Raw genomic sequence first — 23937 nt, forward strand, 5'->3', positions numbered from 1 at the left:
GCATCTCTGAGACCCCAGGCCCGAGGTCTTCAATCAGGCAGAGGAGTTAGAGGCTGGAGGGCTCCCTGGAGGAGTCCACAGATATGAGAGGACCCAACCCAAATGGTTCCCGCCACAGCTTTGGCCTCAGAGCTTGGGACCTCAGCCAGTGTTCTGACTTTGCTGGGCTTCAGTTGTCCCATCTATAAAATGGGCACAGTAAGAATATCTCCCTGACAGGGCTGTTACACACATTAAATGAGATGAAATATGTATCGGGCCAGGCGCTATGGCTCATGCCTGTAATCCCAGCACTTTGGGAGGTGGGAGGACCACCTAATGTCAGGAGTTTGAGACCAGCTAGGCCAACATGGTGAAACTCTGTCTTTACTAAAAATACAAAATGAGCCAGGCGTGGTGACCTACACCTGTAATCCCACCTACTCAAGATGCTGAAGCAGGAGAATCGCCTGAACCCAGGAGGCAGAGGCTGCAGTAAGCCAAGATCACACCACTGCACTCCAGCCTGGGAGACAGAGCAAGTGAGACTCCGTCTCAAAAAAAAAAAAAGAAAGAAATATATATCAAATGCATGGCTCTCAGTGCCTGGTACATAGAAAGTACTCAATAAAGGCCAGAGGTCATCACAAAAAGGAAGTAAGAAAACTACAGCCACTCTGTGATGCTCCAGGGAGAACCTGAAACCCAATCCCAGCCAGAGCCTATTACGTTGCTCTCCATCCTTTCTCCACAAGGTCCCAGCTCCCACCCTGAGTCCTGCCAAACAGCGCTGCAACAGTCAGTGTTCCGGCCACAGAGAGTGAGGATGCAGGATGGCTCAGCCCACTTCACCAACTACGTCAGTCTGGACAGATGTCTCAGGCTGTGTTGGCAGAGGCACTGCAGGTACCACGTGCCAACCTCGGGACAAGCTGCCTCCTCTTGGAAATGAAGCAGGGACAATGCACCAGGGAATCATATCATCAAGTCAGCCGTGTCAACACGCGTTTATGGAATGGAATAGAGTATCACTGCAGCCCACCAAGTAAGGGACGTTCCATGTCAATCATGGACACACATGGGGTTAGTACGTGTGTACTGGCCACAATGTTAAGCTTCTCCCTGTGGTTTCAGCAAAGCCACTCTGGCCAGGCTGCAGGTCCTCCAACCTGGAAGACTTCCCCCTTTCATTTTTGTTTGCTTATTTCTTTTTGTTGTTGTTCTTTGATCTTCCATCGCTCTTTAAGAAATCATTCTGATTTTGTTCATCGGCTTTCAGCCCCATTATCTAAACCCAAGAAAGGCAGGCAGGACCCTGTAATTCTTTCTGCAAAGCCAGGAAATGATGCTCAGTGAGATAGTATTTAGACAGAGATGGGAGCAGGGACACCAAGGTGGGGCACAAGGTGGGCAAGTCATCCCCAAAGAGCCACCATCCCTTGCCTCTTAGCCCAGGAGAATACTCCAAGGTCTCCATGTTTGGTGGAACCACATGGGGAATTACACCCCTCGCCCTGGGCCCCAGCCTTGGGCAGTAAGGGGAAGAAATGCTGGTGCCAAGCCCGAAGCCCTGGGCAACTTGTCCCACCGAGCCCCTGCCCAGCCACAGACCAGCCTGGGAGTAGTCATCTCTGCAGTGTCACCCTCAGACATAGTGTGGCCCACACTGCAGGGTCACCACTGTATCCCCAGCACCTGCCTTCAACCTCGCACAGAGCAAATGCTCAATCAATGTTGGTGAATGGATGAATGCAAGGCACAAAGACAGACCCAGGTGCCCTCCATCCCCATGGCCACTGCTTTAATTCAGGCCACCACTGTCTCCCACCTGGACCACAGTAACAACTTCCACAAGGCCCTCTGACCTCTGGCCTCTCCTGCACCCACCCTCCTCCTCACCACCAGAGGTATTTCCCCAAAGTAAATTCCACCCTGACTTTCCCCTGCTTGAAAAGAGAAGACATGTTTCTTTGCACTTCTTGGGCACCAGCAAACTCCCCAGTCCAGCTGCAGGCCCCTCTAAATCTGAGGACTATGGCCACCTTGGCTGTTCACCCTGCTGCTCTGTCCGAGACTGCTGTACCTCCCTCCAGTCCCTTCAGTTCCTCCCTGACCTGTTGCCTGAATCTGCCGGGCCTCGCCACACCCCAAGCTTTGGCACATTTGGTTCCTCTTCCCTGAAGCACTTTTGCCCTTCTTTACTCTCAGCAAACACCTAGTCATGTTGTAAAACTCAGTGGTGATGCTGCCTCCTCTGGGAAGCCCTCCCAACTTCTCCAGGCAGAGTCAGGTGCTCCCTTCTCTTGAGGTCTTTTGTTCTCAGCTCTGTTGGAGAGTTTATCATGTTGTATTATGCTAAGTTTATCATGTTGTATTTTTCTGTTTCCAGAACAGCTGTCTGTCTGCTTCCTTTTCCCCATCACTGCTGGGAGCAGGGGGAATGTGAATTCAGTGCCTCCTACTTGTCAAACACTGAGCTACATTCTTCATGTATATTTACTACTCACAATAACCCCCAAGAGGTGGGTACCACTAGCCCCACCTTAAAGATGGGTAAACCAAGGCTCAGAGTAGTCAAGTAACTTACGCCACATCACACAGCTGGTAAATAGGCATGTCTTTCCAACTTCATGCTCCTTCCCCTGCGCCACATTCTGAAGAGTCCGTGGCACAGAATCAACCGGGATGTATCTGCTGAGACGCTGGCTGGCAGGATCAAAAAAATGCAAACAAAGCAGAAGAGAGGACCGAGGAATACTGCATGACTCCACCCAGACTCCAGTGCTCAGCAGGGCCTTCTCCTGCCAGCCAAGTGTTAAAGAAACTGACTCATCAACACGGGGCGGCACTCCGGCAAGGTGGAGTCCCGAGCCACACATGCTCGTACCATATCCCACCCCACCCCACCTCCCTGGGCCCTGTGTCCCTTGGTTGGGGGGTCTATTTCTCTACCTCCTTTGGGGCACTCTGTGACCGGCCGTCTCCTGGTCACCCCTCTTTCTGCACCTCCACTGGGTCTGAGGGCTCGAGAGTACGCATTTGGCTTGGAAGGAACGCAGCCTCCTGGAGTGCAAGCACCTAAACCATCAGGTGGCAGCCGAGGGCCGTCCCTGGGCAGCCGTGCTGGGGGAGGAGGGTGGGCTCCTGGCCTCAGCTGCCCCTATTCAGGGCAAGAAGGGACCCCACACTGCCTTGGAACCTTCCACCCAGCAGTGCTGTGCTGAGCGTGTCCAGCCGCGCTCTCAGACTCCTGCCCATATGTTCCTCCCTGAGCCCCACTTCGGGGCGGGATCCCCTTCCCAGCTGCTCTAGGGGCCGTGGGACTGCAGCCCAGATGGCGTCACAAGCTGAAGCTTTGCAGCTTCTCCCAGCTGTGCCCCTAGAGTAGGGCCAAGGAGCCCCGCTGCTGACGGCTCTCCTTCCCCTCCCCTACCAGAAGACGGAAAAGAACTGCAGACCTGGGCCCACAGGACTGAGGAGGCCACAGTCTAACTGACGCCCTCTGCTCCTGCTCCTCAGGCTGAAGCCGGCCGGCGGGCCCAGCGCCCACTCCGCTGCAGCTCACATTACGGAGACTGAGCAGGCGCCGGGATACCACCGATGCCCCCGCGCGTCTCACCGGCCGGTAACGTGGCTCAGGGTAGTTATGCTGTCTGCCCTGGACCCAGTGGGCCTTAGAAGCAAAAGAACAATGGAAACTTGACCTGCGTAACGAAGGAATGATGCCACGAGGGCCCAGTTTGGTCAGCGCAGAATCTAATCCCCAGAGACCCTCAGCCCAACAACCCAGCCCCTCTCCCTCGTGAGGTCAAGAGGCTCATCCGCACCCCGCCTACAAGGCACAGTGCCGCGCCGGGGAGCGGGCTGGGAGCGGGCTGGCGAACTGGCTCCAGAGCGAAGATGCATCAGGTTTTCCAAAGGGCTGACTTCTCTAACTCGGGTGGAGGGAATGGGGAGGTTTCTGCCCTTCCCCTCCTGCGCAGGAAGAACTCTCGGGTCTTGGAGAAGTGTTGACAGAGGGAAGGGAGCAATTCGGGGCAGGCTGCCGAGGGCGGGTGGTGCCGGGAGTGTGGGGGCACCTCACAGGAAAGCCGGAAGAGCCAAGGCCGCAGCCGACACAGGCTGCAGCTCAGGGCAGCATTTTCTCAAGGGGTGTCTGCTGGGCCTCCTGCCCAGCACCAGGGATCCAGCTTCCTCCCTGCAAGAAGCTCAGCGGCTTCTCCCATCCCGTTTCTCCTGGGTCTATCCAGACAGCCCTTGGCCAGGTTTCCAAGTCACCAATTCCTAGGGGACAGCTGTCCGCAGTAGGGAGTGAGAGGCCAACTCTGAACAGAGATGGTGCTTGCGTGGGCTCACACCCACACTCACTCAGCTCATGTCCAACACAGCAGGCTCTTTGCCACAAGCCCCCAGAGGTCAGCTGTGGCTGCCTTGGTGAGGTTAGGGCTTTCAGCTTGTATTCCTGCAAATTCTTATCATCAGACCCCTCGCCTGACTTCAGCCTCGTACTGCTCTCCAAAGAGCTGATAGCTCTGGAAAAGTCAGGGTGACCTGCTGACCCCACAAGGCCTCAGGCTACACTGGAGGGGAAAGGAAGGCCCATCAGAATCGTGGTCACTGCAGCAATGGTCTCCCTCCCAGGCAGGGTTGGGAGGCAGAGACTTGAAGCTCTCTCTCCTTCCCAGAACCTCGCTTTTCTCCCTAAGTCACATCTGTTTTCCCCAAGGCCCAATGATTACCAATGAGAGTGGGGGCAGGGGAGTGTGAAAACTCCTGGAGAAAAGCCATTTGCACTGGAAATGTGGGATTGTGTCATCGTTTCCACAGCAGCCGTGAGAAGCAGGAAGAGGCAGCAGGAAGTCACCCAGCATGTCTGCAAGAACAGAGCATCTGTCGATTCTGTAATAAGATGTGCCCTGGGCTTTCTTTGTCAATCCACCAGGTCTCACTGCCTCGCTGCTCCCCTCCAAGCCCAGAGAGAGAAGACAAAGCCACAGACGTGGTGGGCACTGCAGCTGCCTGTGCACAACACCCAGAAGGCGCACTGGCTCCAACAGGAGATGCCCGGCTAGAGATGGGAACCCATGGAGGACGTATTTCCAAATCAGGAGTCCAACCAGGACCTCAAATTCTGACCCAGGGCTGGGCATGGTGGCTCACGCCTACAATCCCAGCAGTTTGGGAGGCTGAGGCGGTCGGATCACCTGAGGTCAGGAGTTCAAGACCAGCCTGGCCAACATGGTGAAACCCCATCTCTACTAAAAATACAAAAATTAGCCAGGTGTGGTGGCGGGTGCCTGTAATCGCAGCTACTCAGCAGGCTGAGGCAGGAGAATTGCTTGAACCCGGGTGGTGGAAGTTGCAGTGAGAAGAGATCACGCCACTGCACTCCAGCCTGGGCTACAAGAGCGAAACTCCGCCTTAAAAAAAAAAAAAAAAATTCTGGCTCAGGCTGGGTGAATAACGACTTCCATTTCAGTGAAATGAAATGTTCAAGCTAACATTTTTGAAACTTGCTTTGAAAACCTCCAGGAACTCATCCAAAGGGAAAAAAACACGGTTTACTGGATCCCTGGACCCAGGCCATGGCCCCATGGTTGAAAGCAGCTGTGGAGAGAGTTGAGGTGGAGATTACACTGAAGGTGATGGAACCACAGCTGTTAGGGAGCCCCAGGAAATGCGAGCCTCAATCCTGAAACCACTCCTGTCTTGGCAGGCAGCTAGCCAGGTCTTTAACAATGCAGATCCGATCATATCACTGTACTGCCTTGGGGCTTCTGGACGCTCTTAAAAGAAAGCCCACGGAGCCCATGACCAAAGCTGCTATGATCGGACCAATGAAATAATGTAGTGTTGGATTATAACCCAAAGAATAAAATGAATATCCAGGAGTCCACGCAGATATAAATACATGATTGAATCAATAAATAAATGAAGGAGAAGAGACAAATCTCCTGCACAGAAAAACTCTAAATAACTCTGTAGATGTTCTGCCCTAACAGAGGAGGAGCGCAACTCTCCACCCTTTAAGTGTGCACATAGTGACTTCCTTCCACAGACTACAGCACAGAAAGGGGAGGAAAAAAGGAACTTGGTGGGGCGCAGTGGCTCACGCCTGTAATCCCAGCACTGTGGGAGGCCGAGGCGGGCGGATCACTTGAGGTCAGGAGTTTGAGACCAGCCTAGCCAACATGGTGAAACCTTGACTCCACTAAAAATACATTATCCAGGCGTGGTGGCGGGAGCCTGTAATCCCAGCTACTCAGGCGGCTGAGGCAGGAGAATCGCTTGAGCCTCTGGGGTGGAGGTTGCAGTGAATGAAGATTGCACCACTGCACTCCTGCCCGGGTGACAGAGTGAGACTCTGTCTCAGAAAAAAAAAAAAAAAAAAAGTAACTTTACAGTGGAGACACTCAACAAACATGACCTCAGCCAAGCAACTGAGGTCAATGTCAGCAGTGATATGTCATGTTGATGGTATGTACCCTTGATAGGATGTGATGAAAATGACACTTGATCTCTGTTATTCCTCCCAAAATCCACAGGCCCAGTCCAATCATGAGAAAAGCATCAGACAAATTCCAATAGTGGGCATCTTACTAAATACCTGACCAGAACTCAAAACTTTCAAGGTCATCAAAAACAAGGCAAGTCTAAGAAGAAACTGCCACAGCCAAGAGGCACCTACAGAAACAAAATGGAAATGTGGTGTCCTGGATGGGATCCTGAAACAGAAAAAGGACATTAGGGAAAAACTAAGAAAACATGAATAAACTATTGTCTTAGTCCACTTTCTGTTGCTTATAGCAGAATACCTGAAACTGGGTAACTTATAAAGAAAAGTAGTTGTTTTCTTACAGTTATGGAGTCTGAGAAGTCAAAGGTCAAGGGGCTGCATCTGGTGAGGGCCTTCTTGCTAGTGGGGCTCTACAGAGTCTGGAGGTGGTTCAGGGCATCCTATAACAAGGGGGCTGAGTACGCTAGCTCAGGTCTTTTTTCCTCTTCTTATAAAGCCACCAGTCCCACTCCCATGATAACTCAGCAATCCATTAATTCATGAATGGATTAACCCATTCATGACTGCAGAGCCACATAAGCCAATCACCTCTTAAAGGTCTCACCTCTCAATACTGCCATATTGGGGGTTACGTTTCAGCATGAGTTTTGGAAGTGACCAATACTCAAACCATAGCAACTATAGACTTCAGTTATTATAATAAAGATGTTATCAATATATCAATAACTTTTTTTTTGAGATGGACCTCAGGGTTCATGCACGTACTGTTCCTCCCCAGCAATATCTATTCTCTTCTCAGTATCTTCAGCAACCCCCAGCCCAGCCCACGCATAAACCCACAAAGCTTAAGCTCTCAGTCGCTTCCCTGGGAAGCCATCCTCAGCTACCCAGACTAAGTGAGGTTGTGCGTCGCATCCACCCAGGGTGCTGCACTTCTCCCCAGTAACTGATTGTTCCGTGTCTATCTTCCAGCACTGGATGCTCCTTGAGGGCAGGATGGTGCCTGTCTTCCGGACCTCTGAGTCCTGTCCCTAGCACAGTGATTGGCCGAGGGTAATCCCAAGTTCATGTTGTTGAATACTCAGATGTGTAAAGGAATGAGATTCAGAAGCAACCCACACAGCGGGCTCCAGGGCTAAAGGTGAGATCACCCAGTGTGCCCTCTATGACAGGTTGAGAGCCGTGAGCCCATCTGACCTCTGGAAAGAAAAACAGAGAGCAAATGGGTACCACTTGTGTCTGCTGGTGCCAGGAGGCACCAGAGATGCTCTCTGACCCTAAGACTGCATCAGCTTAAAAGGTCTGGAAGTTGAAATATTTATTTTATATTTCATCAAAAACCTACTCTAGCCCTTGGATAAGTTCTTTTAAAAAAAAAAAAAAAAAAAAGAGGTATAACTTACATACCAAAAAATAGCAAAATTCACTCTTGTTAGGTATGTAATTCCACAAAGTTTACAGAACATTTCCATCACTCCCACAAAGATCCCTTCATGCCCATTTGTAGTTAATACAAATCCCAGCCCCCAGTGCCCACTGATCTGTTTTCCATTCCCTATTGTTTTTCCTTTTCCAGAATCTCATCTAGACTGAATCATGTAGAAGGTCGTCTTTTGAGTCCGGCCTGTCTCACTTAGCCTAATACATTGAAATTCATCAATTTAGTTGCATGAATCAATAGCTTGTTGCTTTTTATGGGTAATATTCCTTGGCATAGACATACCACAATTTGTTGGTCCTTTCACCAGTGGATAGATACCTGGGTTGCTTCAAATTTGGGGCAATTATGAAGACTATATGCGTACAAGTTTTTAGGTAGACATATATTTTTATTGTTCATAGGTAAATATCTAAAAGTGAGATTGCTGGGTCATATGGTGGATTTATGTTTACCTTTATAAGACACTGAAGGGCAGAATATTTGAGAAGAGTAATTGTATTTCTTTCTCCAACACATTTTAGTTGAGCACCTACTATGTCCAAGGCAAACCCAGGGTGTTTCCCCAAACACCTGGGGATGTTCCTGCTCTCTGCTTGTGCTATCTCATCAGCAGAAGAGCAGACCTCCCAGACATTTCCTTGCCCTTGGGCCAAGAATTATGGTATAGACCAGGCACTGCAGTGGATCCAAAAGGGGTGGAACAAATGCATAACAATCTGAAGGATGGAAAGCCCATCTGGGACTCAGGACCAACAGAGCTGCAGGGAGATGCCAGGAGATACAGGACAGAGAAGAGTTTAATGGTCTGGGTGGCATCATCCAGATAAGGCAGACTCTGGTCCAGCTCTGGGCTCCCCCTACTATTACCCAGTATTCTAGAGTATCATCTGCATGCGGCGATGTTCCCTTCCTCTGATTTCTCTACTACTTTCGGACACTCTGCTTTGGCAGCTGTTGTCTACGCTTTGGGCAACCCTTATATTCTTGCCCTCTACCATGGCTTAGCTTTCAGCATTGTATGCTTCCCAGCCAGCAGGAGCTCCCTGAGGACCAAGGCCTGATGTTCTCAGCACACCCAGGTGCATTTGGCTTTCCACAAAATACTGTCCAAGAATGCTCTTTAGGAGGCTTTAATGATTTATAATCAAAACCAACCGCTTGTATGGAAACAGGAGTTCCAAAGACTTGCTCTAATCATTCACTTTATGTGTCAACTTGGCTGGCCCTTTGAACCCAGATATTTGATACAACCTGTCTCAGTTTCACTGTGGAGATATTTTTTAGATGAGATTAATATTTAAATCAGTAGATTTTGAGTCAAGCTGATTACCTGCTATAATGTGGGTGGACTTCATCCCATCAGTTGAAGGCCTTAAAGGAAAAAGACTGACCTCCCCCAAGGAAAAGGGAATTCTGCCAGCAGATGGCCCTCAGGCTCTGCTACATCAGCTCTTCCCTACTCTCCAGCCTGCCAGCCTACCCTGCATTATTTCAGACTTGCTAGCTCCCACAGTCACATGAGCCAATCCCTTAAAATAAATCCCTCTCTCTGCATATATATACACATATAAATACACACACACATCATCCATCCCTCTATCCATCCATCGTATTGGCTCTGTTTCTCTGCAAAACCCTAACACACTCGCTCACACCATGCTTCCCACGGTGACATGAGGAGCAGGTGGGCAAGGGTAAACCTGAGATTGGCTACGGCCCAAAGGGCCAGAAAGACATGGTCTCATAGGGCCAGACGGTCACCGCCTTGTTACCATCCTAAATGCGGCTCACCCCAAGACCTAGGAGGCAGAGACCACCAAGCCCCTGCTCTCCAGGGGCAGCTGCTGTGGAGGGGGGCTTGCACAATACCTGCTGAGGTCCTTGGCCGGATCTGGGCAGGAGGGAGTAGAAGCTTCTACTCCGTCACCAGCTGGGGCAGAAGGCGAAGTTGTGTGTTCTGCAGCCGAGGGAGCAAGACCCGCACGGGCAGCAGCTGGGGAGATGCTGGGGACACAATGAGGGAATTATTCCACATGGGGCTGGGCTCATTAATGGCACATTCATCAGGCCCCACTCACCCCAGCCAACCCACCCGCCCACACATGGAATGGACTCTTTAAGCCCCAACACAGGGCTCCCCAGCTTCCCCACCCAGGCCTCCACTTCTACACAGCAGGGCCTGTGGCTGCAACAAAGCGGCTCCCAGGCCAGGCCCTTAAGCTCCTCCCTTCTTAGGCTCCTGCAAAACGGGGTTTCTTTAACAGAGGCAGCTCAGGTGTCCAGGACACGCTATGTGAGTTTTCTCGTTTGATTTTTGTTTAGGGGAGAGGAATTTTTTTTTTTTTTTGAGACAGTCTCGCTCTGTCGCCCAGGCTGGAGTGCAGTGGCACAATCTCGGCTCACTGCAAGCTCTGCCTCCCAGGTTCACGCCATTCTCCTGCCTCAGCCTCCCGAGTTGCTGGGACTATAGGCCCCCGCCACCACGCCCAGCTAATTTTTTGTATTTTTAGTAGAGACGGGGTTTCACCGTGTTAGCCAGGATGGTCTCAATCTCCTGACTTCGTGATCCACCAGCCTTGGCCTCCCAAAGTGCTGGGATTACAGGCGTGAACCAACGCGCCCGGCCGAGGAGAGGATTTTTTTTATGATGATTTCTATTCGTTTTTGATAGGCAATAAAACTCTATGAGGTGAGAACTAAAATACAACTTTACAAATTCCCCAAGCTTTGCCCGCAGATCCCAAGGCTGAGAAAAATCCAGGGGAAAAGGCTGATGGGGTAATTTGGGAACCTGCCCCGGGACCAGTTGGGCCACCGGTGTCCTGGGGGAGGAATGAGTTTCAGAGCCGAGTGTGGCCCTCGGGCAGGGAACGAGTGCCCCCTGCTGGACAACTGGGGAACCACAGTGTGCAGGGGCCTCCGGAGGTAGCACTGGAGACCACTCCCCACGAAAGCCAAAAGGCTTAGTTAGGCACCCAGCACAGAAGAGGTTCTGATTTTCCCCGCTGGCAGAAAGCAATGCTAGCAATGGCCTCCACAGACTAAAGCCTGGGAACAGCTTTCAGGGTGGTGCCCTCCCCGTCTCTCCAGCCATCCCTGCTCCTGTCCACAGTGGGACTGGCCAGGCTGAAGGTGTCTTGGGGTAGCCAGGTGGAATAGAAGACTCAGCACAGAGGGCCTGAAACCCAGCCTGAGGTGGTAGCTGGGGTTTGTGGCATCACAGCCCTTTCAGTGAGGGATCACTGCTTCCCTCTGGGGGTAAACACCTGCAGGGAGCTCCCAGATTGCAGGAGTCCAGGGTTCGTGGGCTTCTGGGCTGCTGTGTCTGCTCACTCCATCTTCTCGAGGTCCACCTGAGAGGCCAGCACCCTGGTCTGAAGGGCAGCTGCCATAGGCGCTCACACTACACACTGGACAGAGGACACCATCTTGCCCATAAGTCTGGTCACAGCTTAGCAGATTCTGCAGGTCCAGCAGGCACTGCCCAGCCCCTCACCGTCCTGGCCTCAGAGGTCCATGAGGACAGGGGCCACATAGGATCCCAACCCTGGGCCAGGCCGCCCACAGCAGGCAGAGGGGGCGCCGCCAAGTGTCCAGCTGGCTGCAACAAGAGTGGGAGCAGAGCCAGGGCTGGAACCCACGCTGCCTGCTCCCTTGGGGCCCCACCAACAGAGAAAAACAGAGCCCAAGGAATAACGACCAAGGGAAGCCCAGAGCAGACCAATCCATGGGGGAACAAAAATTACAAGTGCTTGGAGGAAACCCAGCAAAACAGCGAAGTGGGTTTACAGATGGAGTGACTGGCCTCCTTTGTCAAACTATTATTTGTAACAATTTGGGCAGTGACTAAAATTAATTATTTCATAAAAGAATGACTCAAAATGAATAATGCAAACTACCAGGGGCATTTAAGCTCCTTAAAAGAGCTATTTTGCACTTTGGAGGCCGACATGTACTCATAATCGGCAAATGGACCACTTACAAACGCAAAACTACTAGTCTAACTTTGCTTTCTCAAGAAATCACACTGCTGTGCTCCTCCCTCCACCACACACATCCCACCAAGATTTTACTTAGTTTAATGCAAATTGAGGAAAGGTGGAATTGTTTGTGGTTCTGTGCTGTAAGGGTATTGTTTATCAAACTGCAAGGAAGGATCTGTCTTAGAAAATGATGGCAGAGGGGAGGGGGGGATGCTACCTTAGATATGTGGCCCACTGCTAATCACAGCAAAGCCAACTCTGCGGGCATCTGATGCAGATGCCCAAGGCTACACCTGCCCCATCTCTGAGAACACCCTGGGGCAGCACAACCAAGGCTCACTCACCAAGCTCCCCTGCCTGCCCTTAACACCCACAGCTGCTCCTCTTCCTGAGGGGCCACCTGGCTGCTCCCTCCTCCATTCCCTGTGTTGGTCCCAACTGCCATAGCCACACCCTTCCTGCACTGGCTGGGTCCCATTAGCCAAAGGCACCAAACAAGTGTGACTCAACAGCTCATTTAAGAAAGGCGCCCCCCTCCTTCCACCGCCTGTTGGCTCACACCCAGGGGCCGAGGAGGTCACGCTTCCACCAGGAAACACTCAGTGACTCACCATCCAAGCCCAAGCGCTAACACATGGGCCCCCACAGACACCTCCCGCGCCCAACAGAACTTCTCTTCCCTCCTCCCCCTCCTCCTCCTCCCCCAATTTTCCCAGCATGGTAGTGGTACCATCAGCCCACCAGGCCCTGGCATTGACTTCCAGTTCTCTCATTCCCATGCCCCTCATCACCCCTTCCTGCTGAGTCACCTCCTTCTCCTTCTGGAATCCGTCCTCTCTGAGCAGGACTCCTGGGGCTATCCTGCTGTGCCTGCTTTCCATTTTGTCCCCTCAGATCCAAGGCCCCACAGCCACCAGAATGACCCAACTCAAGTTCTGATCAGGTCCTTCCTCTGACGAAAGCCCTCCCTGACTTTCCAAGGCATTCGGAAGCCGGTCCTCCAGGAGCCTAAACAAGGTCCCTCGAACTCCCCCTGAGCTGCCAGAGGGCAATGTTGCTCAAGCAGACTGAGCAAGCAGGTAGCGGCAGCCGGCAGCCAGCTCCTCACCAACAACCCCGGTCAGCTCTGCCTGCATTCAAGCCTCCCGTGACCAGCAGTGACTCCTCTTAAAGTCATTGTTCTCAGGAAGTCGGGCCCTGAACAAATGCCCAGGACCAATCCCAGGCCTTTGCAGAACCTTCCAGACAGCTGCCAAACCCAGCCCAGGGAGAGCAGGGCACCGACATGGGGTCCACACATCCTGTGGTCTCATCCACCTGCTGGTTATCTTGCTGTCTTCCTCCGGTGGGAAGTGAGCCTGGGGCTAAACGTCTAGGATGCCTTTTTCCATTTAAGGAGTTAATCAGCGTTTAATAAAGTAAACTTTATTTTGGAAAAATAAAGTTTTCCAAACTTTATTGGAATAACGAAGAAGCTGAATTCAAATTCAAGTGGAGTATTTATATTTTTGAAAGAGGAAGGATACGCTGATTTAAATTCAACCTGCTATTTCTTTTTGTTTAGGACAGAGTTGACAGCACAGAAACCACCACGCTTTTAGCAGACAGCCATGACTTATTGATCAAGGCGTTCTTTCCGGCTAAGCCCAGCTGGACAAGACCTCAGAATCCATCTCAACACAGACCCCTAGAGAACTACTACCAATGGATCAGAGACGATGGGTCGGAAGAGCTTGCTATCCCTGAGTTAGCACCTTGCTAAGGTCCTCACAAACAACAACTGGTCACTCTGCCCATTCGGCTGCAGTCTCCAGCCATACACACAGCTCCAGGGCTCGCATTCAGCCCTGCAGGTCCGGCTGCAGTGAGACACCGTCAGCAGCTGTTGTCCTTTGATTCCCTGCTCAGGGCTTTTGAGTCCTGCCGGGCAAATCCCTCACTGAACTGATAGCAAATTTCATTTCAGAGATTGGCTGGAGCTGCCAAATTCAGCCCTTGTGCAAGGACAAACACCAGAGTGGCCCAGGCTGTCACGGGAGGGTGATAACAGCCCCCAAGGTGCAGGCTGAACACAGCGGTCCTGTTGGCCAGATGGGCGACAGCATCTTATCTCCCATTTCACATCACCATCTGGAAGGCATTTAGCACAACAGCCCTTCCTCCCAGGCCTCTTGATTTTTTTCTTCCCGAATCCCCAAGTGCACATGATCACGTAATAGGGCAAGCGTTAAGGCTTGACTCAGGTCATGCTGAAGGTGAGATGCAAAGTGCAGAAAGGAAAGTGCTGTGAAATTGTGGGTTTGGAGAGCCAGGCTTGGTTGATACAAATGCTGAACAGCCAGTCCCACCGAGGCCTGGGACTTGATAAAATAAGACTCAGCAATGGGAGATAGAACAGGCATCTCTCAGAGGCAGCCACTGAAAAGCCCCAAAGCCAAAATCAGAAGGTGCTGAGAGGTGCTTGTGAACTGGCTGGAAGCTCCGAGGCAGGGCATGTCCAGACGTTTCTGGTCGCTGGTGAGATCCACCGGCGTTCGAGCACCAGCCAGTTCACGTGAGAGCGCCAGCAGCCTCAAATGAGCTGATGTGCAGATTTCCAGCGGGCGCTGGGCTCCTGCGCAGTTAACCCCGAACTGGCTGCTCAGTTCTTCCCCGGCACATGTCTATCCACGTTACCTTCACAGAGTGAGCCCGTGCTCAGAGGAGGGACGTTATTTTCAAACTTGGCCCAAGCAAAACTTAAGCAGGAAGGAAAATATTCACCAAGGGAAAAGTGATAAACACCATCCCAAAACCATAGGCAAGGCTTTGGTCTGGCTTGGATCGTCGAAGTTATAAATCCCCATGCCTGGTCATCACCAGCAGCTCTGCGGGCCCAGGGGCAAGACTTGCTTATGTCCTGAGCTCTCTGGGGATGAGTCCTGGTGTACGGAGGCTACAGGGGTTGAGACACAAGGGATAAAAGGAGAGTGATCTTTGATATCCAAGATTATTTATTCAGAAAGTCAAAATCTACCTATACAGATAAAGCAGCTCAAGAAGCACGAAAAACCAAAACAAGAACAAAATTTGTGTTCGTGTGAACCGTATGAAATTCTCAATATTTGACACTTGCCAATGTGGCAATTCATGTGGCTCAACCCAACAGCAGCCAGCCAGACACTGGAAACTCAAAGGCTCTGCAGAAGTGCAACGGTGCACCCCAATTTACTCAGCACGCTGGTCACTGGCTTCACAATTTTTTTTTCTTTTGTTTTTTGAGACAGAGTCTCACTCTTTCACCCAGGCCAGACTGCTGTGGCACGATCTCAGCTCACTGCAAGCTCCGCCTCCCGGGTTCCCGCCATTCTCCTGCCTCAGCCTCCCAAGTAGCTGGGACTACAGGCGCCGGTCACCACGCCCGGCGAATTTTTTGTATTTTTTTTAGTAGAGACGGGGTTTCACTGTGTTTGCCAGGATAGTCTCAATCTCCTGACCCGTGATCCACCCGCATCAGCCTCCCAAAGTGCTGGGATTACAGGCGTGAGCCACCGCGCCTGGCCGGCTTCACAAATTTGATTCATGAATGTCAAAAAGCACCTTCTAAAGGGTACAAAGGAATTCTATTATTCAGAGAAGACTTTTGGGAGATCCATTTTCTAAATTGAAAATAATTCCTCCACTTTATCATTCAGTTTTTGTTTGTTTATTTTTTGAGACAGAGTCTCACTCCTGTCACCCAGGCTAGAGTGCAATGGCACGATCTTGGCTCACTGCAACTTCCGCCTCCCAGGTGCAAGCAATTCTCCTGCCTCAGCCTCCCAAGTAGCTAGGATTACAGATGCCCGCCACCACGCCCGGCTAATTTTTTTATATTTTTAGTAGCAACAAGATTTTGCCAGGATAGCCAGGCTGGTCTCAAACTCCTGACCTCAGGTGATTCACCTGCCTTGGCCTCTCAAAGTGTTGGGATTACAGGCGTGAGCCACCATGCCCAGCCTATCATTCAGTTTTTAATAAGGCACCTGCTTAAATAAAGGTTCCACTAACCTTTGTGAGGTGGTTGAACTCACTTACGCATACACATAGAGGGAAGACAAAAAAAAATCTTATTGTGCAGACAGAAAAAAAATAAAAGAAACTACATGATTTGGAAGCGAGAGGAGAAACAGAAGCTGTGGTCAATATGAATTCCCTGGCCTTTCAACTTGTGACCACTTTAAACTCTGCTCCCGAATCTGGAAACTCTCTGGTGAGGCTATGACACTCAGCAGGGGCCACCCCACCTCCTTCTGTCCAAAGTCAGAGATCAGAAACTTCAGCCCTCAGCTGCTGGGCCTGGGGTCTGCCTTCCTGAGGAGCTATGATGAGCTGCTCACACTTGTTCACAGGTGAGGAGAAAAGCAAGCGCCTGGACAACACCGCCTTCACCTGGTGGCCCTCCAAGGATTAGAAATGCAGGCGTGGGCCCCTCCCAGCCCCCCTGAATCAGACTCTGGGAAGGGGGCAGCAATCTGGGCTGTCAGGAGGTGATTCTGACGCACACTGAAGTCTGACCCACAGACACGAGTCCGGTGAGCAGTTTCTCAGCTCTGTGGATGGGAGTCCTCAAGTTCTCAGGGGACCTCTCTGCGTGGATTCTTGACTGTGGGAAAAGCACAGGAGGCTCCTGGATGTGCCCCATTTCACTGCTTAATACACAGTGGTACAGCAGCTGGAAGGTTTCATTGAAAACCCATTCTGCTTTTTTTAAGATGGGCCTCCCTGTGTCACCCCAGCTCTCAGCCTGGTCTCCGCTCACTGCAACCTCCACCTCCCGGGCTCAAGCAATCCTCCCACCCCAGCGTCCTGAGTAGCTGGGACTACAGGCACGCACCACCACACCCAGCTAATTTTTGTAGAGGCAGGGTTACCCAGGCTCATTCTGCTTTTTTAAAAAATGAAAATACTGAACAGATGAGAGTACAAGTGGCCATAGGCAATGTGGTCATTTGTAGAAAGTTCTAGAAGATCTGGGCCCAGCTTTCTCTGTCATCCAGGGTTAGCTCAACCCCTGAAGCAGTTTCACAGCTCTTCCCTGAGGAAGGAAGCAAATTTTGATGCCCTCCAGTGGCATTAACAATAGAGAAAGGGTGCATCAAAATCCCTTTCATTTTATTTGAGAAATACCTTAGAGATGGAGGTGACTTCTCCTTTTTCTGCTACTCAGAAAAATAACAGCTCTTGAAACTAGAGGGCAGGGCACCAAAGAATTAGCAGGCAACAGGGAAGGAGGAGTGAGGCTTGCTCTCTATTTTTCTCTCAGGTGGCTTAAAGCAAATGCTCCAGCTCTACTTTTTTTTTATTGATTAAAAAAAATTCTGCCGGGTACAGTGGCTCACGCCTGTAATTCCAGCACTTTGGGAGGCCAAGGCAGGCAGATCACCTGAGGTCAGGAGTTTGAGACCAGTCTGGCCATTGTGGCAAAACGCCATCTATACTAAAAATACAAAAATTAGCCAGACATGGTGGTGCACGCCTGTAATCCCAGCTACTCAGGAGGCTGAGGCAGAACACTAGCTTGAGCCCAGGAGGCCGAGTTTGCAGTGAACCCAGATTGTGCCACTGCACTCCAGCCTGGGAGACTGAGCAAGACTACATCTAAAATATATATATATACACACACACACACACACATACATACGTATATATATACACACATCTATATATACGTGTATATATATACACACACACACACATTTTGATTTAATTTTTAAATTCAAACTACTGAAAAGGCACACCTCTCCTGAAGACTGTTACAGCCTGCCCCCTGCCCCATGTTCATCCCTCCCCTCCTTCTGCATCCCACCCTCTGCCTCTGTCCTTGCGGGAAGCAGAAAGTGCACAGGGATTGCAGGTGGATGGGGTGGCGGGGCCAGTGCTGTGGTTAAATCGCCACTGCACACTAGAACGTCCCGCTTAGTTTCTCCATCAGATGGGCAAGGTGGAGCGCTGTTGATTCTTGCTATTCACAGTAACATTCTATCAAGTCGCCATGAACCCTGAATTAGGAAACACTGAATTATTGCGTCTAGAGGAAATATAGGGGTAGGTTCCTGTGAGTTTCTGGGCACAATATTTTCATCAGCCAATCAACCAAAACATAACCTTGTTCCACGTGTGCTTCTGTTTAAAGACGCCTTCTTTAATAGGTAATTTTGTTTCATTGAATTCACAGCCACCAGCACTACACCTCATGCCAGGACGAAGCTTCTCTAAGGCACAACTTTTCGCCTGAGGCTCATCATTGCACTTAGGAGGGCACTTTAGCATCATGCTCAGGGCTCGTTTGAAACAATGTATTCACCAATGAAAAGCACAACAATTGAACGAAACATGCCACACAAGGACACCTGTTTACAATGCCAGAGCCACGACAAGAAGGCAGGGTGTTGCCTTGTTAAACCGTAGGTGAGAACGTGTGTGCTGGGCAGCTCTGCACGTGTCCACAAATGACTGACAAAGGACCACAAGTATCAATTCCGGGGTGATCAATACATTTTAGTGAGAAGGCAAATTCACAAATATGGAATCCGCCAATGAGGACCAACTGTATTTTACAGAGGCATCTGATGACCAAAGTCAGACCAATCCTTGGTCTTAACAGAACTATCTCTTTTCCACCAATCCAGTAAAAACAAAACAACACAACTCTGGATAAATGTTCAGTAACACCGACAAGGCACCAAAATTGCTCATTCCTTAGTCAAATACTGCCCCCGGTTTTAATCATGCCTGCCTTCTGCACAGAGGTCTGAATCTTTCCATAAGGAGAAAAGGCAAGAAGCTGGCCGAGTTCTCAGCACCGACATCTCTGCTTAGCCACTGGTCCCTTCCTGCATTCTGTGGTCACTCCTGGTCAGGGTTACAGGTAACACAACTGCATTACCTAATGCATTACCTTCCTTGGACTAGAGAGAGACCACAGATACAGGCGGGGCCCCAGGACACGGTGTCTCGAGGAAGCCTAGCGCTCCTGCAGCTCTGCCAGTGGACGTTTCAGAACACAGGTGGGCAGCCGGGCCAGAGCTGCTGCAGTCCCAGCTCTGCCACTTACTAGCTATGTGTCCTGGAGCATGTTAATATCTCTGAGCCCCAGTCTGCTCAACTGTGAAATGGCGGCCATGACAGCAGCTCCCACCTTCTACAGCTGGCGTGAGGATTTATGGAGACACTCAATGAAACACACCCAGGATGGTGCCTGGAGCACGGGAAGTGTCCAGGCAAAAGGAGCCTTAAGAGCATGCACCACTCACCTACTATGGGGCCTGGGACAAGTCACTGAAAACACGCAGTCTCAGGCATGGGAGGGGCCTTCAGAAGCACCCATCATACCCCCTGCTGGACTGCAGCTCTCTGAGAGCCATCCAGCCAAGTCCAGCGCCATCCTCTGCTTGGAGATTCCTCGTGCCCCCGCATCCCTCGACTGTAAGATGGAAGCATCGGGTGAGAATGATCTCGGCTCCCTTCCAGGCTTCCTCAAGGGAGGGTGTGCCCCACTGGCTACAGCCAGAGGCCCCTGGGTCTTCCTAAAACGGTGGTGGTCAGGGAGCCAAATGGGACAAAGAGTAGGAGGAATAGGAGAGACAGGAAGGGGGTGCCCCACTTCTCACTGGAAACTTCTGTATACTTCTTGAGTGTTGGGGGCCTTCGTTCACAGCTAGGGTTTTTCCTTTAAGAAGTTAAAATTCACACAAAAGTAAGAACTATGGCTGACTCAGACAGGTGTGGTGGCTCACACCTGTAATCCCAGCACTTTGGGAGGCCGAGGCAGGCGGATTACCTCGGGTCAGGAGTTCAAGACCAGCCTGGCCAACATGGCAAAACTCCATCTCTACTAAAAAAAAAATACAAAAAAATTAGGCGGGCATGGTGGCGCACGCCTGTAATTCCAGCTTCTCGGGAGGCTGAGGCAGGAGAATCGCTTGAACCCAGGAAGCGGAGGTTGCAGTGAGCAGAGATTGTGCCACTACACTCCAGCCTGGGCGACAGAGTAAGACTCCGTCTCGGGGGGGAAAAAAAAAGAACTATCGCTGACTCCTACTTGTAAAAGGAATATCTAAAATTCCACATCAGTGCATGGCTGCCCTGGAATATCTGCTTCTCGCCTGCAGCTTCCCGCCCTGTCTATCCCATCCTCTGCTTTCTCCCCTACCAGGAACCTCCTCCTAGTTTTGAAGAAGCGTCTTGGTGCTGTCAGCTACCTGCCTGCACCCCAAGGAAGAAGGTCAGCACGGGCCGGCCCCCAGGTCCCTGTCCCCCCTCATCTGGTTCAAGTCACCACCATTCCTCCAGGGCCTGCTCAATGCCGTCTTGGGTACTGCAATTCCAGAGATTACAAGTGACCAGTTCCTCCCTCGAGGAGTTCCCAGTCTTGCAAAGGAGATGGAATTAGATACGGGTCATTTACGAGCATCTGTGGAGGGCAGTGACATAGGGGCGTAACTGGCGACCGCAGGAATTCAGAGGCAGGTTTCTCTCAGCTTGGGGAGAAGGCTTCCTGGAGGAAGGGTCACTGGGCCATGAGTTCTAGGAGGGAAGGGACAGTATCTGCCTATTCACCATGGCTTCCCCAGCATCAGGCAATATCGAACAAAAAGCAGATGTTTCACTGATATAAACATAAATTCAAATGTGTGTACGTGTGTATTCAGAGAGACACACACACAGACATATGTGTGTGTAATAGACATATGTAGACATACATGTGTATGTGTGTATAGACATATGTAGACATGCATGTGTGTATGGAGAGAGACATGTGGAGGCATACATGTATACACGTGTGCCCATATATGCATATATGGGCATCTGAGCTGACTCTGAGGCTGATTCTGGAAAAGCCCGGGGTTAAATGCCAAGTTTGCAGGCAGAAGGAGCAGTGAGGCCTGAATCCAGGCCAAGCACAGTGTAGATGGAGAACCATGATGAGTGTGGGGTTGCTGGGGTGTGAAGAGCAAGGAGAAGGGAGGTTGGTGGGAGGTGACATGGCAGAAGGGCAGGGGCAGGGACCCCAGGCCTCTGGCTCCCCTGCCATGTGCTGCTGACCCTCCTCTTTTCTGACCACCACCAAAAAATGAAAGAAAATGGGCCGGACACGGTGGCTCAAGCCTGTAATCCCAGCACTTTGGGAGGCCGAGACGGGCGGATCACGAGGTCAGGAGATCGAGACCATCCTGGCTAACCCGGTGAAACCCCGTCTCTACTAAAAAATACAAAAAACTAGCCGGGCGAGGTGGCGGGCGCCTGTAGTCCCAGCTACTCGGGAGGCTGAGGCAGGAGAATGGCGTAAACCCGGGAGGCGGAGCTTGCAGTGAGCCGAGATTGTGCCACTGCACTCCAGCCTGGGCGACAGAGCGAGACTCCGTCTCAAAAAAAAAAAAAAAAACAAAATGAGCAGTGAATCCAGCTCTGTCCCAGGAGACCAGAAGGCAGCTAACTCAACCATTCCCTGAAAAAGGAGAAGTAGCACCTTCTCTCTACTGGAGGGCTTCTGTTTCAAATACGGACCCCTGAAGGCCACATAGGAAAAAATTCTGTAAAATGCCCATTGTATGTGTTGGGGGCTGGGTCAGGGAAGACGGTCTTCCTGGTATCTCAGATCATTCCTAAGGTCAAAAAAGAGGCCCCAGCTCTGGCACACACCTGTTCAGGACAAGTGTGCACACCCTGTGTTTGTGTGCAGAGGGAGTGAAACTGCAGGGGAGGGGAGGGGAGGGGAAGGGAAGGGAGGGAGGCAGCCTCAAGGACTGGGCCCTGGGGTCTCACCACCAGCTCCAGGACCCCCACCGTACCTCTGGGCTGTCAGATCCGTAGAGACCTGGCCAACAACATCGCCATGGTAGGAAGGGGCAGCTAAGGATGGGCTTTCCAGGTCTGTGGGGGCAGCTGGCTGGATGACATCATCTGCCACAGGTGAACTGGGGAGAGAAAAGGGTAAGAACCTAAATTCAGAAACATTCCTACAAGTTTGTTGTTGTTGTTGTTGTTTGTTTTGAGACGGAGTTTCGCTTTTCTTGTCCAGGCTGGAGTGCAATGGCGCTATCTCCGCTCACTGCAACCTCCGCCTCCCGGGTGCAGGCTATTCTCCTCCGTCAGCCTCCTGAGTAGCTGCGATTACAGGCACCTGCCACCACATCCAGCTAATTTTTTTGTATTTATAGTAGAGATGGGGTTTCACCATGTTGGCCAGGCAGGTCGTGAACTCCTGACCTCAGGTGATCTGCCTGCCTCGGCCTCCCAAAGTGCTGGGATTACAGGTGTGAGCCACCACGCCAGGCCTCCTCCAAGTTTTCAATGTGTTTTAACAGCACATTTCTATCTGGATCCTGAGCAGGGCCTCAGTTTCCCTTTCTATGAGGGATGAGTTTGGTGCTGCTCAAAGCAGGGTCTGTCACCAGTCTATGCCAAGATTAGTAGAGAAACCTTAAGTGTTTAGAAACCTTTGTAGACTTTTCTTTCTTTCTCTCTTTCTCTCTTTCTCTCTCTCTCTCTCTCTTTTTTTCTTTTTGAGACTGTCTCGCTCTGTCACCCAGGCTGGAGATCTCTGCTTATTGCAACCTTCACCTCATGGTTCAAGCAATACTTGTGCCTCAGCTGCCCGAGTGGCTGGAATTACAGGCACCCACCACCACGCCCGGCTAATTTTTGCATTTCTAGTAGAGTTGGGGTTTCATCATGTTGGCCAGGCTGGTCTCAAACTTCTGGGTTCAAGTGATCTGCCTGCCTCGGCCTCCCAAAGTGCTGGGATTACAGGCGTGAGCCACCACGCCCAGCCCCTTTGTAGCAATTTGATAGAGTACGTTCATGTCTGTTAAATTTAATAATAAACGGACAGGTTCAACATCCTACCACGCACAGGACAGTTCCCAAGACAAAGGACTATGTGGCCCAGAACATCAATAGTGCCAAGGTTGAGAAACCCTGGCCTTGAGTTTTATTTCATTTTCTAGTAATTCATTTAGTTATATTTTTTAAAGTTTTCATCTATGATGAGTTAGAAATTTAAAAACAACCCTGGTCCTTTATGGACTGAGAGAGTCTGCAACCTCCAAGCATAGGCTGGCTTGGGAAACTAGAAGAGGCTCAGTCCTTGGACATCCATAGTCTCGTAGTCAGTTACCCTATTATTTCATCGAGGAGGTCCCCGAGTGACTTTCTGAGGAACTCCTCTCTGTAGCCATAAGTAGAAGGACCATTCTTTCCACTCCTTGATCAGATCCTTATTGAAAACCAATTCTCTGCTGTGAACAAGAGAGCAGCGGCCCCTACCTTCATGGGACCTCTCATGGGACAGCTTCAGGCAAGAGTCAGATTTTTTATTTTTTGGACACAGGGTCTCCCTCTGTCACCCAGACTGAAATGCAGTGGCTCCATGACAGCTCACTGTAACCTCCATTTCCCAGGCTCAAGCAATTCTCCCACTTCAGCCTCCCCAAATGCTAGGATTATAGGCGTGGGCCACCTTGCCTGGCCCACACATTTTTAAAAACCGCTTATTTATTTAGTAACAACTGCAGTAACTTATAAGAAGGAAGGTGCAGATGGTCATGAGAACACAAACTAAGAAATCTTGGCCCACAATGGGGGTTGTGGAAAACTTCTTTGTGGTGTGGTGAGCATGCTGAGGCCAGCTCAGTAACAACAAATGTTTCCTGATGCTTACTACGTGCCAGGAACTGTTCTAACTGCATATAGACAGCACTGTATTTGATTCTCACAACAACCCTTTTGAGGTGGACACTATTATTAAACATACTTTACAGATGTAAAAACTAAGGCACAGAGAGGCTGAGCAGTTTATCCAAGGTTGCACAGCAGATAAGTGGCAGAACCAGGATACAAACCCAAGCCTGACCCCAGGAGTCATGCTCTTACTCTCCACACTTGGCTTTGTTCCACAGGTTGAAGAGTAAGAGGAAGGAAGAGGGGCTGGGCACAGTGGCTTATGCCTGTAATCCCAACACTTCGGGGAGGCTGAGGCTGGAGGATCGCTTGAG

The 23937-nt window shown here is 50.8% G+C and overlaps 1 protein-coding gene across 25 annotated transcripts in view; it reads right to left on the reverse strand.

Moving 5' to 3' along the window:
* The window catches only part of TACC2 (transforming acidic coiled-coil containing protein 2), a 255604-nt gene that overhangs the window by 98589 nt on the left and 133078 nt on the right, over positions 1-23937 (reverse strand). For 20 of the 25 annotated variants that reach the window (XM_021943769.2, XM_021943767.2, XM_021943764.2 and 17 more), the window contains 2 exons: positions 21733-21858; positions 9807-9941 (listed from right to left, as the gene is read on the reverse strand). In XM_021943769.2, the coding sequence (XP_021799461.2) occupies positions 9807-9941; positions 21733-21858 (261 nt within the window). The remainder of the gene's footprint in view (positions 1-9806; positions 9942-21732; positions 21859-23937) is intronic. The other 5 variants (XM_021943783.2, XM_021943782.2, XM_031652013.1 and 2 more) reach the window with 2 other exon arrangements.

The sequence above is a fragment of the Papio anubis genome, chromosome 11, assembly GCF_008728515.1.
Source record: "Papio anubis isolate 15944 chromosome 11, Panubis1.0, whole genome shotgun sequence".
NCBI lineage: Eukaryota > Metazoa > Chordata > Mammalia > Primates > Cercopithecidae > Papio > Papio anubis.